The sequence below is a fragment of the Hippocampus guttulatus genome, chromosome 18, assembly GCF_054856545.1.
Source record: "Hippocampus guttulatus isolate MCC_2025c chromosome 18, RoL_Hgut_1.0, whole genome shotgun sequence".
Taxonomy (NCBI): domain Eukaryota; kingdom Metazoa; phylum Chordata; class Actinopteri; order Syngnathiformes; family Syngnathidae; genus Hippocampus; species Hippocampus guttulatus.
In genome coordinates, this window is record NC_141278.1 from 2,318,194 (window position 1) to 2,332,397 (window position 14,204).

Sequence of the window (14,204 nt, forward strand, 5' to 3'; positions counted from 1 at the left end):
TTTGAATCCTAAAAAAATGGCAACTAATTCCAACAATTCAGCGCCAGCCCATGACGTTTCCTTTTGGATCGCGGGCCGTTTGGCACATGTACTGCATGTGTGTTGAACCCAGCTGTGCACTGTCGATAAGCCACCTGCCAGGTCCAGGAAAAAAAATGGTGCGAGCAGAATATGAAAAGCTGGAAGTGAAACACTCAAACGTGAAGCAGAGGGGGAAATTTCAGACATGGGTGGCGATACCGAGCGACCTCGGCCGTTCTCATTTGATCCATTGGCGATAAAGATATATGAATCGCTGCAGGTTTTATTTCCGGTGACAATAAATGAGCAGATAAAGCACCCACCGAGAGTATTAAGAAAATATCAATTTGTCGAGCAAGATGTGTTGGTGGACTTTGCCCTTTGCTGTCTGAAGTGATGGAGTCGTCTATGCAGATGACCCCATTCTGGCACAGTCAGCTACTGGATCATGAATCATCTCTCGCTGGGGACTTGGCTGCTGCGGAAGCTTGAAAAACTCAGCCTGAATGTCCAAAAAGACAAAAATCAATTTCATTAGAAGACTTTTCTCTATAAGAGGCTCTCACTCTCATAGTGGCTTGTGGGGTGTGATGAAAGAGGGGGGTGGGTGAAAATACAATGGCGTTTACCTCTGGAGATGAAAATATTCAATTAGACACTTCACAGTCTGAAGGATTTTCCTCGGCGACAAGCCGCCGTGAGGGCTATTATTTTGCAAAATGGATGCATGGTTATTGCCTTCGGCTTGTGCTGAACTTTTGGGGGGAAAACAACGACAGCTGTTTTGTTCCAAGGTTGCGCTAGGATTAATCATCCATTAAAGGCAGGATAAACAAATCACACCGGGCTTAGAGCTTAATGAATAACTTGTGGAAAGTGGAGTCACTCTTTTAAAGCGCAGTTTGATATGTAAAATATGAAGGCAATAAAGAGCAGTGATGTATAATAATGCGTTCGAGTTACTATCTCGTGATTAACATATTCATGAGGGTCTGGGCCTCTTTGCACATGGTCATTTGTCACATCCCAAATGAACTTGATGATATGCAGCGGAGCGGACGTTGCCACAAAAATAGTGTGGAAGCCAAAGTTGAAAAGGTTATTTCAGTAAGTCCATTGAATTTTCAGAGTAGCTATGACCTTCGGAGGCACATTGCATATGCTCCTGTCATCTGCACAGCCCGGGGAGCGAACATCTACCTTCGGTCTCTCTTAATCGGATGCGACAGTGAAGTGGACGTGGCAGTATTCTCCGGGGTTGCGCTCGTGCACGCAACCTGCTTTCGCTGCGCGCTGCTATAATGCGCTAATGGGACCTCGGCCGGCTTTGCGAGTGAGTGCCCTTCTGAAGAGAAACACTTCCAAGTATTCGCTTCAGCTACTCATGCACGATTGTATCCCACCAGGCCTCCTGTGCGCCATCAAAGTTGTAACAGGTACATTTTTGACTGGTGCTTGAGGTGCATTCATGGGCGGCCAATAAATATATAATACACACGCGGAATGGAGGTAGACTGGTTAGAACGTCGGCCTCACAGTGCCAGAGGGTTCAGGGTTCGATTCCGGCTCTGGCCTCCCTGTGTTGCATTTGCATGTTCTCCCCGTGTTTCCTCCCATCTTCCAAAAACATGCATGCACAAACACACTAAATTGTCCCTCGGTGTGATGGTGAGCGCCAATGCTTGTTCGTCTATGTGTGCCCTGGCAACCAGTTCAGGGTGTAGCCCGCCTAAGGCCCAAGGACAGCTGGGATAGGCTCCAGCCCGCCCGCGACCCTTGTGAGGAGAAGGGGATTTGAAGATGGATGGATGGATTAAAAAACACACACTTGAATGCAATCATTTGACTACTCGCTCCATCATTTAAAGTCAATACACCATACTCACTTCTCCACCCAGCAATTTGACAGCAGAACAATAACGTTGAAATTCCTTTTTGGGAAGAAACATCGCCACTGAACATTATCGCCAATTACAAGTTCCTTAAAATAAAGCGGCAGAACCGCAGCACCCTCCCAAGGATGTAAGTCAAGAATCCGAAACATGCTACACGCGCATCTTGATGATAGGTAGAAAGTTTAGAGGAGACGACGCACGTGGCTGTAATTAAAAGTTTTCAAAGGCAGGACGTGCTGGAAGGCTTGCATATTTGAAGACGAGACCGCTGCGCTTAGAGCATTTTTAAACCAGCATTAACAAAATCTCCTTGGATTTATCGCCGCAAAAGTCAGCAAATACTTTGCTTTCAAAAACGAAGGCCTAATTTCTTTTTTTTTAATGAATAGGATGAGGCTTACAGGGAGTAGGGACGTGTCAGTTAAATGAAGCAAATGCTCAATGAGAGATGAAATCACCGCAGGGACGCATGAATTAAAAACCTACTTTCAAAGTTCTCTCTCTTGATAACTTGAAAGTTTCGTAATAAGGCAAAGGAGAGAAGGTGGAGGACGGCTTGTTTAATAATCCCCCCCGCACCCCCTCGCATGCTCCGATTCATGTTTGTCATCACTTTGACCGGACACAAAAAAACATGTATTAAACGTTCATGCGGCGACTGTCCCCGTCCGCTGTTTAATTAAAACACGTGCCGACCTGCGCTTCATCTAAATATGTTCACTGACTTGCAGACATCAAAAATGCAGCAACTGCATTGATAATATGGTACAGTCAATAAAAACACATCATGAGACATCTGATGCGGTGATGATGCATGAGCAATGTTTCGCCACCAAACTAAAGTATGAGAAGAAACTAGAACAGAGTGAGAGAACAATTGACTTGCCATGAAGATTATAAACATTTTATACTTCAAATATAATTCATGTGTAAATATACCTGTTGTACACCTGTATGGTAATGATGATATACATTTCAACAACTATAAATTACAGTACCATTGGGCTCTCAATTTAAACTTGTCGACAATGATTCATTGCATGATGCCTTGACGGATGCGTTTGGCAGTTACCTCATGCATGACTAACTTCATACTCTCATGGAAGTTGTTGGTATTGTAAATATCAATGAGGCGTCCCACAGGGTTACACCTTGAATCCCTTTATGTTCTCGTGATACCGTAAGATTCTTCGAGGTGTCTTTGTTTGTGCAATTCTAAAGTAATCTCTTAATTTGATAAAATGATGTTTACACACAACGATGACAACTCTTAATACCTCGAGGCTATACATTCCTGAGTCTTGTTTGTGCTGTCTCAAAACCTGTCGGTTGTGTTGACTGACTTACAGTATAGACAACTGTCTATCATCTTTCTTGCATTGCTGCACTCCCCCGGAAGTCGGCTCTAAAAATTCAAATTGAAAATGGGGACAATTGACGATGTGAAAGTGCAGCTAGTCAATTATCGGCGTAAACAGACGTCAGAGAGCTTTGAGAGTAATTAGCCAGGACTTCCCTTGACCAAACGCCATTCAAGCCTGTCAAGCGTGCCAGAGGACAAAAACGGTGAAGCAGCTGAACTGTAAAAGCAATCACTGGGTCCCAGCATAAGACCGGCGCTCTTTATTAGCATCTCATTACTGCTCAACAGCTGAAACTACCGCTTAATTTGGAGCTCATTTCTGAATTTATTCATGGGATGGTGATTACAGCGGCGAATGAAAGGGGGAACTGGCCACGTTGTTGACTTCCAGTATAGAAGCTGGACTAATTCTTTTGTAGTCTATTATAAAGTTAACTTAATGTGACTCACAGCCACAAAAGATTTGCAGTAGCAGTTATTGAAATTTACAGAATATCCCGTTCACCATTAGGATACTCATTTAAGAAATAGGGATAGGTCGAAACTCCTGACAGCAGTTTTCATCAATGTAGGTTAATATAATTAAAAGTGTATTATTATTTATCCAAACATTCAAAAAGCATGTATCAATCACGATACACACAAAAAAAAACAAGTATCATGACCAAAACCCAAATGGCTGTAGGCTTAAGACACCACCCTGAGGTACACCTCACTGACATTTTGAACAATTAACTTATTAATTGTAGTAATTAACTACTGCCATCAAATTTCAGATAGAAATGTGGGCTCACCTTTCATTACCATTGTATATTCTTAGAATGGATGGATGAAAACAAAAGTCATTTTTATTATTCCCTCTTATTACTGTGTGATTAAAATATAATTGGAATAATTCAAGTAAGTCATATTGTAGAAATTTGAAGGTGCTGTTGCACATCTAAACCACAAGAGAGAGTGCCTACCAAGGTGACTAAACAATGACTAGTGAGTGCATTGTGTTGACTCAGCATAATGCTTATCTCCCAACTTTTGCACCGAACAGGCACGAGGTTGGCAACAATATGATCAAATTATTGCCTAACATTATGGTCCACATCTATACATGTCTCAGTTGCATCAAGGTGTTTGGCTCACTCCCGTTTGCATCTTCTCATCCAACTAGGCCCAACGGCATGCACTCATTTTGACTAAACAAACATTTTTTCGACCTTCTCATGTGTCACACTGATGCACTTACGCAAGCTGCAAATTAACGACAACGCTCCGCCCGTGCGTCGTAAATTTCACTAAACTAATCGAGTTCACCCACTTAAACGGATGAGTCTCTTCTGCTGCCAAACGCACAACAGCAAGTCGTCATTCACAAAGTTTAAAGGATGCTGTGAACATGCGGCAGTACAAAAATAATGGAGTTCTTTCGAGGGTGATGGCTGATAAGAAACGAACAATTGCATCATAAATGTTGAATGTTCAAATGGACTCAATGGCTTGTGAATGAAATTTCAATGAACACTTAGAACAGCATGTTTAACTAGAACATTACAGGTCTTAGGCGGTAACCCTGAGGGGTGCCTCACTATTATTAATCATGAACCATTACTTGTATATGAGTAAAAAATAAGATAGAAATGTGACAAATGCATGGATGAAGTAATAATTTAATGGCTTAATCCTTAATTGTTATAATTAGTCGATTTGTGTTTTTAAAGATAGTTTGTGGCAAAATATGGTATCTTTACTCTGTAATATTTTGAAAATGTGTTGCTACGGCACAGGTTCATTTTTTTCTTCTCCATCTCCAAGTTGTCTATTTCTATCACATGGCTTCTGTGGGACTTTCTGACACGGACACCAAGGTGTTTGCAGCATCAACAAGCCGGTATCTTGGAAACGAGAGACACACAAGATAATTCACGCCTCTGTTTTCCCAGAGACACGCTAACATTTTCCCTTGGCATTGAGACAAATGAATAAATAACAAGCAAGAAACATGAACCACCTCACTACCGACAGGTGCCTCCTCCAAAAAAAAAAAAAAGAGTAAAAAAATCATCACAAGCAGAAGTAGCACAAATATAACGCTGCCATAGTTCAATTTGGTTTTGTCTCACGTGTTCATTGAGACGCCCCATTGTCATTGAAAACGAGTTGAACCAGAACATATTACAAACACACACCAAGCCACACCCCTTTGTGTGGATATTGTGTGCCGAGACTTTATTCCAAACCGAACAGTGAAGCTAAATGTTCTCATCTGTATGATTTTAAGGTATAAATACTTCAGATTGTCTGTTACACCAAGGCAGTCTAACATCGCTGCTGCCACCGTTTGTGATTTTACAATTTGAAAAGGTAATGACTCATCAATCAACAATTTACAAGACGCTGATAGTTTGAGTGTCACAGCATTCCGGGTTGACATTTTGCATTAACTGAATTCTCTCCGAGATAAATTCTGAGGGTTAGCGCGTAAAATATACAGATATTATTTTAGGAGTTCAGGCGACAGACAAGTTGTAAAAGATAGTGCAACCATGAAAATGTATTATTATTATTTTGTTTTGTATATGGGCGGCCCGGTAGTCGAGTGGTTAGCACGTCGACTTCACAGTGCAGAGGTACCGGGTTCAATTCCAGCTCCGGCCTTCCTGTGTGGAGTTTGCATGTTCTCCCCGTGCTTGCGTGGGTTTTCTCCAGGTCCTGCGGTTTTCTCCCACATTCCAAAAACATGCGTGGCAGGCTGATTGAACACTCCAAATTATCCCTAGGTGTGAGTGTGAGCGCGTTGTTCGTTTCTGTGTGCCCTGCGATTGGCTGGCAAGCGGTTCAGGGTGTCCCCCGCCGACTGACCGAAGACAGCTGGGATAGGCTCCAGCACCGCCCGCGCACCAAGTGAGGATAGAGCGGTTCGGAAAATGGATGGATGGATGGATGTTTTGTATATTGTGAAAATATGGAAAAGACTAAATGGGGAACTTCAACAACGTCCAGCCATAAGTCAGTTTAAAAATAAATACAAAAATAAATATTTAGGAGAAGAGGGAGGGGCTGGGTTCAGCACAGCGTTTGGAATTAGCTGTAGCATGATTGCACATATTAATTTGGGTTGAAATAGGTGAAATAAGGCATATGTATAGAAATAGTTCACTGTTAAGGGGGAAATAAGAGTTTAAGATGTATCGTCTCATGAAATGTCACATTGATGGCTCAGTGATATATTCGAAATTAATAAAATGTTATGGATAACTATGTATTGGTATATACAGATCAATACGAATACTCCTAAATACTGTTGACAAAATAAAAATAACAAACAAAACAACAACAAAAAAAAAGAGGCATCCTTGAGAATAAAACCATCAAGCTCGTGCACATCTAATGATGAACAGAGAGCTGTGCTGCTGCTCAAACAGTCCTGACTGAGTCAACAATGAGTACAAAGCATGACCATGTTGAAGTTACAGGTTGGTGAGTGCGATTGTTGCGCTGCTGCTTTTGACATCAATTTGTGATGATCAAAATTAAATGATGGGAGGGGGGACAAACGAGAGGTTTGGTTGAAAGAGAAAGAAAGCACGTTCTCTGGGAGTGAGCCTTGAGGAACACCAGTGGTTCAAAGAGCAGTTGTTTAAGAGGGAAAATAATTCAAAAGTAAACTGCGTATTGTATTGCAAAAGTCTTAATTGCAATAACAACTGTAATACAAAGAGATTTTAGAGGTCTGAACCAAATCCAGACTTTCAAAGTTTGTGCACCTAATGGCTTGCCATGTTAGACTGACAGATGCTGCCTCATAAGTGGCAGAACATGTTTCAAGGCACACCCGGCAACGGATGACTTATTGTTTTCCACGAGTGGTTCCACTTGTTCAGCAGTTTGCCTTTTTCGATGGCTTAAAGTTGATGCTGCTTCATTTTTTGTTTTGTTTTCTTTGTTCTGCTTCAGATCACGTGCGGCCCCGCCTCCTGTCGGCAAGTTCCTCGGAGCAACCTCCCAAATGACAACTGGTAACGTGAGAATTGCTCCACGACAAAACAAAGTGACCCCTGGTTAGCACCTGTTTCGGCTCAGCACCCTCAGCAAATTGCTTCCGTGTTTTGCGTTCTACAGTAGAAAACGCGAACACGGCAAGTCATATAAACGGTGACTCCATTAACATGCACAATTCGAAGTTCCTGAATTCAGCCTCTCCACTATTTCCTATTTCTCAGTAATTTTGCCATTAATGCTCACTTGGTGCTGTTGAATTTTTGGACAAACTATACTTTGATAGATTGAGTGGATTTTTTAAAAAACTGGGACAAAATGCTTTAAATGCCTGCCGATATTTCATTGGTTGAGACTGAATGTTAAGACATTATGAAGATGTTAGAGGAATCTATGAGCAAAATTGTATCATGTTTAAAGTTTCATTTAATTTGGGCACATCGAAGCGTTTGGGTGCGTATCCAGCACCCCCAAATGCCTGCACACATCTGGCCGGGGGACTGTTGAAGTCCACAATTAGCACGTCAATACAGGTGGACAACCACAGGGGAGAAGGCGACACTCGGTCACAAAAGGGGAATGAATAATTCGGGAACAGCGGTTGAGCAACAAAAGACGAGTTGAGAACACCCGTCGCGCCCAGACGACATTGACCATCCGCAAAGTCTACAACATGCTAATTCGATGTAGACCAGCCAGAAAAGGCGCCAATGTACTGGTGGTTCAAGTTGGAAAAACAGGTAACCAATCACTACCGAGGAGCCGGACCGGGGTGCGGCATGCAAACATCGGGGGCAGTGTTTTTCTTGTATTTTGCATATGTTACAATAAAATGTCGAACTCGCGGTGGCGGGACTGAGAGTGTGATCGCGGAGCAACTAACCGTCGTTCGCTCTCAGAGATCCGCTCCCGCCGATATTGAAGACAATTTTCCTGTGTGCCGAGTCATTTCTTTAACTTTGTCCGAGAAAATCTCTGACAGAAGAGTATTTAAAAAATATTTGGCTCTTCTTTTCCTTTGTTCTTGCCACTCCTCTTGACTTCCTGCTCCATTCCTTTAACGCCCGGGTTTCTATTTTCTCTAAACAGTTGCCTGCAGGACGTGGCGCACTTGTAGCACGGGTAAGAAACTTTCCATTCTACAGTTGTTTCAAGTATTCTTTCAGGGGGGTGGGGGCGGGGGGTCCCCGGTCTAATGCGAGACTCCCACTTTCAATACAATACAATACATGCTGATTTATATAGCGCTTTCACAACAGCGGCAGCTGTAACAAAGCACTTAACAAAACAGTTAACATAAGGTAAAATAATAAACACAACACATTACATAAAACACGGACAGTCGTGCAGTCCTAGCTTAACCATATTTAAGGGGGAAAAAGATGCTTGAATCAAGTAAAATGCTCTGTCAGAAAATTGCCAGGTAAGACAAATACTGTATCTCGCCGGACCAACAACAAGCATGTTTTACTCTGATTTGAGATATTAAATGTGGGTTGAACTGTATTTTTTGCATGTTACTCTTGTCCAAAGTCTGCTGAAACAGAGGATGAGTGCTACTCAAAGTGAATTGACGTACCGTAATCAAATGAAACAGCATCTGAATTCTTCGGCGTTAATAATTTCAGAAGGAGATTTTCTTGAAAAATGAATGTCACCTGAAACTCTGCCCGCAGACTGAAAGAACACAAGAATGAAGATGAATTCCACATTCAAGGTGCTAGCTGTGGTGCTCATGGTCGCCATAGTATGTTTGTTTTTGAACGATTCCATGTCGGAAAACTTTCTGCACGCAAGTCTAGCAGAGGACGACTCCTGGTTCATGCGGCGCTTTGACAAATCCGTCGAACCGTTTTTAACTGGGAAAAAGAACCTTTCAATGGATGCATTTGACTGGTGGAAGGCGAGTACAGCGAGTGACTTGGGAGTCACGTACAAACATCACTCCGGGCAGCTCAGCTCAGCTAACCCGTTTGCGTTTATGTATCAGCAATTGCAGCCGTTGGAAGAACAGACCATCGATTACTACCGAGCGGTAGTGGATAGCTTGTTGAAGATGTTTCCGGCCATCTCGAAGGGAGCGGAGCGCTGCAGAGCGTGTGCAGTGGTGGGCAATTCTGCAAATTTGAAAGATTCTCATTATGGACGGCTGATAGATATCCATGACGTGGTGCTGAGGTAAATCGGATACGAGTCCTGTACACTTCATTTAGTGCACCTGCGCTCGTACTCTCATGGCTAATCCTCATCGCTCATTGAAATGAATGCCATTAATCGGCTCCAGCCATCCTACTATAAGACGGACAGACGGATGCGCTACTGTTCATTGAAGGCCTTATTATGAATCCCACTCGATTTCTCGACAGTCCGGGCTGGATGCGGCAGCCAATCATGTTGCAGCGGGGCGTGTCCTGCAGACACCTCAGTGGAATTCAAAATGACGCTTCGTTGAGACATATCAGTTCCTCTCTCAGATCATCAGCACAGCACTAATATTAGAAAGGGCATATCTTGTATATCTTGGATGTCGGCACGTGCCTTTTATTTGACACACGACACAATTAGAATGAAACCACGCGAAGACTCAATGTCTGCACTTTTCCGAGCGCCATTTTCATCGTTTTCCATAAAGCCATTGATTTGTCGACACGGTTGTTGTAATCCGATTTCTGAAAACTGTCTTTCGTATTAATTCAAGGTTCAATTGTCAGTATTTTAGTGTAAGCATAACCGATAAGAGCAAAACATTATTGGCGTTAATTAAAATAAATACATAAAATATATATAAAATAATCACAGATGAAATCGTAATCGCGATACCGAGGTGGGGGGGGGGGGATTGCTTTTTTTTTCTCTCTCAGAATCATTCTCCCCGAAAACAAATATGTCAGATGATTTATTAAACATCACAATGTACTGAACAAATATCCTCAATCAATCACACAGAATGAACAAAAGTCCCATCAAAGGCTACGAAGACGATGTGGGCAGCAAAACAACCCACCGCCTCATGTATCCCGAGAGTGCCACCGACTTGGACAACGTCACTCATCTTGTTCTGTCCCCTTTCAAGATCATGGACATGGTGTGGCTTCAAAAAGCCCTCACCACAGGTTTTCCGGGAAAGCAAGTGAAATTATTGTCTGTTTGTTTGCCGTGATCCAACCAGAACCAATACAAGAGGTGCATTGGGAATGAACGAATATGGCTAGTGATTGAAGATTCACTTTATTATTATTATCATTTTTTTAATCCAGTGAATGAATTGCAGTAGTTTGTACAGAGACTTGGAAAGGAAAAATGTGGAGTGAACATGCTAATGAAAGCCACTGGGCTATCATTTTGTGTCAACATCAACCCTTCAATCAACCCTTTGTGTTATTTCCACCAGTACGTATGAACCGGTTAGGTCTACCATTCAAGCCAACAAGAATCTGGTGAGCATCGTTTTCAAAGGCCGTTGCATAGTTAACACGTATTGTGTCATCAGAAAGATTTTCTTTCACTTTTATACAAAGGTGATGGTGCTCAATCCAGCCTTCATTGCTTATGTTCATCGAGTGTGGCTGAGGAGGAGTTCGGGATATCCCTCCACAGGATTCTTGGCCGTGATTCTTGCCCTACACATATGCCAAGAGGTGACTGTTTTTCGGGGGGTTTTTTCTTCCATGTCATCTTATTGTAATATTTAGCAATTCATAAATATGAAACCTGTATTGCCCAAAAGAATGAAGGGTAGAAAATGTACTTTGTGTTGTCAGCCAGCCTGAAATTGAATGTTTTTGTTGGAACAGGTGCGTGTGTTTGGTTACGGTGCAGACAGTGATGGAAACTGGAGTCACTACTGGGAAAAACTCAGTGATCCAAAACTCGGAACTGGATTGCACTACGGAAAAGAAGAGTATGACGTGATCCGAAAGCTGGCCGTACAACGAAAAATCCATTTTTTTGAAATGTCTTCTCCAAAATTTTGAAAATATTGTACTTATTTTGTTGTTGATCTTATATTCCGTAACCACATTAACGCGTGTGACAATGGGTGCTCCCATTGGACGGAAATGATGAGTACGGCACTGAAGACACAAACCCGGAAATGGAGAAAAACATGCAATTCCTACGTGCTGCATTTTTGCTCAGCACGGTTTTTGCTGCTATTCGAGCTGCAAAATGATTTGGAGTGTTGCTGCTCAATCAATGCACGTTTTGAGACGCTATGTGTTCAAAATGTTGGAATGCGTACAGTAACCCGCAGGAGAATGCTTAGACCCACAACCTGCAGGCAGCGGTGCAACTTAACAAAACGCGAAGGATCACGTTACGGTCAACATTTTCTCTGGGCCGTTTCCCGCGATGCCAGGCTACCGTGGCTTGTCAAGACAAAAAAAAAAAAAAAGAAAAGTCGTTCATATCCTCTATTTGGTGCAGGTTGGCAGTTCGTACACAGACCTGTAGTCACCCGCGCCAAGTCCGTTGGGAAGCTCACTGACACCACCTCAAAAAGTGGATCTCGGTCCGGTTGTTTGGTCCGCACCAGGATTCGTTTGTGTGTATTTGCACCCGCATAAAAAAAAAAACTTTGTCCGTTTAAAGCCGACCAAACAGTGTAGGTGTGAATACAAGTTTGCCATCAAAAAAATGCATGACGTGATACGTCCACTGTATGTACTACGGCAGTGGTTTCATCCTCAATCCGAGGGCCACAATTACCCATCTTTAAATAATTAGCACTCGTCTTTTCAGATGTTGTATATATTCCTGCAGGAATGTGAATTTTTCTTTCTCCCCATCCATAAGAGAAATGTGGACTTTCTTCTCATAAAAAAACGTCGGTGCAACCTTGCAACCTTGAATTGTCCCGAGGCCTTCATGATTTGAAATGTGATTTTTCTGTAGAAAATAAAACTCAACTGTATTGTACAGTATAAAAACGGTAAATAAATGGGATGTCCACAAAACCTGCAAAATGAGTGCACAAACTGTCCCTGATGTATCCTTCCTTGTTCTTCGGTGGGGATGATTGGCAGCTGGCAAACAAGCTTCGTGGTGCATGACTGCCACCAAATGATATTGTCCACCCACTGCAAGGAAGACTGGGTGATTGATGTTGTGACGCGTGCGGCTGCCATCTTCTACTTTGAATATTTTGGGTGAGGAGAAGCTGTACTTTGATTGTGTTACATGAAGCCGCATTCTGTTTTCTGCTTTTTATTTTCTGTGAACACTCGTTGCTTTGTCAGTGAGAATCGCGCCTTGGGTGCTATCACGTGACTGTTTCGCCAATTTAATGGAACTCCTACTTGCATTGGACTGACCCCGCCCCTCCTGAAAATATTTATAATTGCCCATATTAATACTTTAAATAACTGATAGAGCTCTTTATATAAAACGTGATGTACTTTGGAACAATCGATGTGGATTTCAGTGTGCATTCCCAGCCCCAGATGCAGAGAAACTACTGCTAGGTAATAAATAATGTGATCCAAAACTTTGAATATAAACACGTTCTAACCGTTGTCGTTCAACACTAAGATGGCAAAGATTCCCATAACGCTAAATGGCAAAACAAATATGTTATATCATCTCACCTGTGAACACACCCAAAGCACAGTATTCATTGTATCTCTCCAAACAATTCCAAAGCTTTGACCGTGGCCATTCATACATTTCAAGAATGTCGCCATGCAGCGTTCCGCGGATATGACGCAGAGAGGTCAACGGTTGCCACTCACCCTCCATGAAATGTTGAAAATGGGCAAGAGTGGCGCATGCGAGCTGTAATTCCACGCGTTGAGCCAAAATGACATTAAAATGGGTCATTCGTGCTAATCAGAGGTGGCAAAAGTGCGGATACTTATATGAAAAAAAGTCTCTAGTACAACAGTGCCTCGTTGTCGGCCATGAGTGCGCGCGCGTTGCCACGAAAAACGGAATAAGAGCTGTGCTCATCTGTGAATAATTAACGCCTCCCCCAAAAAGTGGTTGAAAATTTCTTAGGGATGCGGCAGGGTGACGGAAAAAACTGTTCGTACGGAGAGGATTATAAAGTATCAACACCATCCATCTAACATGTACCGGTGTTACATAAGCAACTGTACTCAGTAAAAAAATCTAACACAAGCAGCCAAATTGTGATGGCAAAATAAAGTTACGAGGGCGATTTGTGTGCACTTAACAGCTTTTTAACTTTGCAGCTGCCCAGTACCGGTTGTGTACAAATTGTGTCCACGCAGGTTTTTATGAAATTGTGTCTCTTCTCTGTGCTTATGTTCTTGTTTGTTAAAAGGTCACATTGTTCTAGTGATGCGGGATAAGTTGTATCCATGGCTACGCTTTCACCTTCTTTAATTCTGGCCTTGGCATCCTCCAGATTTCAAGCTTAGGCAGAATGTGGCGGTGGCCAACTAATGATGCTGGGTCTGCGTGTCTTACTGCGCTGCCTCCAAGGTGAGTAGCTCGGTGCAAGGAGACTGTTTTTTTTCGCAGCTGCAGGGCACGAATTCCAAAACTACTTCTGACTAGACAGTAATGCGTTCCAAGACTAATTGTGTGCGGTTTCAAATTTAGACACTGAACAATTAGTGCATTTGACGGCATAAAGACATGATTCTTTTGACCGTTTCCGGATGACATTCAAAACTGAGCCCCACATTTGCATTGTCATTTGATCCTTGCGAGTGGGTTCAGTTTAGGTGACCCCCCCCCCCCACAAATGTTGGCTTTCATTATGTCACTTCACAAATGAAACCCGACGTTGCCATGGCTCCTCGTGTTACGCTTCAAATTTCTCTCGGTTTTGTGATGTTAACTTCAGGTTTGTGAGAGCGGATTTTGAGTTTCATCGAAAGAGCGGGTAAGTGTTTATAGCAAACGTTCAGTGTTTTCAATGTTGCATGCTCCGTCGGGTAAATACTGTCAAGGAGATGTACGCTCAAATA

The 14,204-nt window shown here is 42.6% G+C and overlaps 1 protein-coding gene across 5 annotated transcripts; it reads left to right on the top strand.

Annotated features, from left to right (window-relative positions):
* Nucleotides 1-5,482: 5,482 nt before the first annotated feature.
* On the top strand, nt 5,483-12,233 carry LOC147190530 (CMP-N-acetylneuraminate-beta-galactosamide-alpha-2,3-sialyltransferase 1-like). 5 transcript variants are annotated; one of them, XM_086136365.1, is made up of 10 exons: nt 5,483-5,634; nt 7,228-7,331; nt 8,359-8,391; nt 8,946-8,986; nt 9,072-9,172; nt 9,260-9,447; nt 10,216-10,395; nt 10,661-10,706; nt 10,788-10,907; nt 11,064-12,233. In XM_086136365.1, exons 5-10 carry the CDS (start codon nt 9,092-9,094, stop codon nt 11,241-11,243), a joined length of 795 nt encoding a protein of 264 aa, XP_085992491.1. In that variant the 5' UTR covers nt 5,483-5,634; nt 7,228-7,331; nt 8,359-8,391; nt 8,946-8,986; nt 9,072-9,091; the 3' UTR covers nt 11,244-12,233. The 5 variants fall into 5 exon arrangements, with proteins under 5 accessions (XP_085992491.1, XP_085992490.1, XP_085992488.1 ...); XM_086136364.1 differs by having other exon boundaries at nt 7,228-7,289; XM_086136362.1 differs by having other exon boundaries at nt 8,946-9,172.
* Nucleotides 12,234-14,204: the final 1,971 nt, after the last annotated feature.

Excerpts from the sequence above, each read along its gene's own strand:
- LOC147190530 (XM_086136362.1), top strand. The coding sequence starts at position 8,963 with ATGAAGATGAATTCCACATTCAAGGTGCTAGCTGTGGTGCTCATGGTC. Across the intron at positions 9,448-10,215 it reads ATCCATGACGTGGTGCTGAG|AATGAACAAAAGTCCCATCA; the intron begins GTAAATCGGATA and ends TCAATCACACAG. Across the intron at positions 10,707-10,787 it reads TTCAAGCCAACAAGAATCTG|GTGATGGTGCTCAATCCAGC; the intron begins GTGAGCATCGTT and ends TTTTATACAAAG.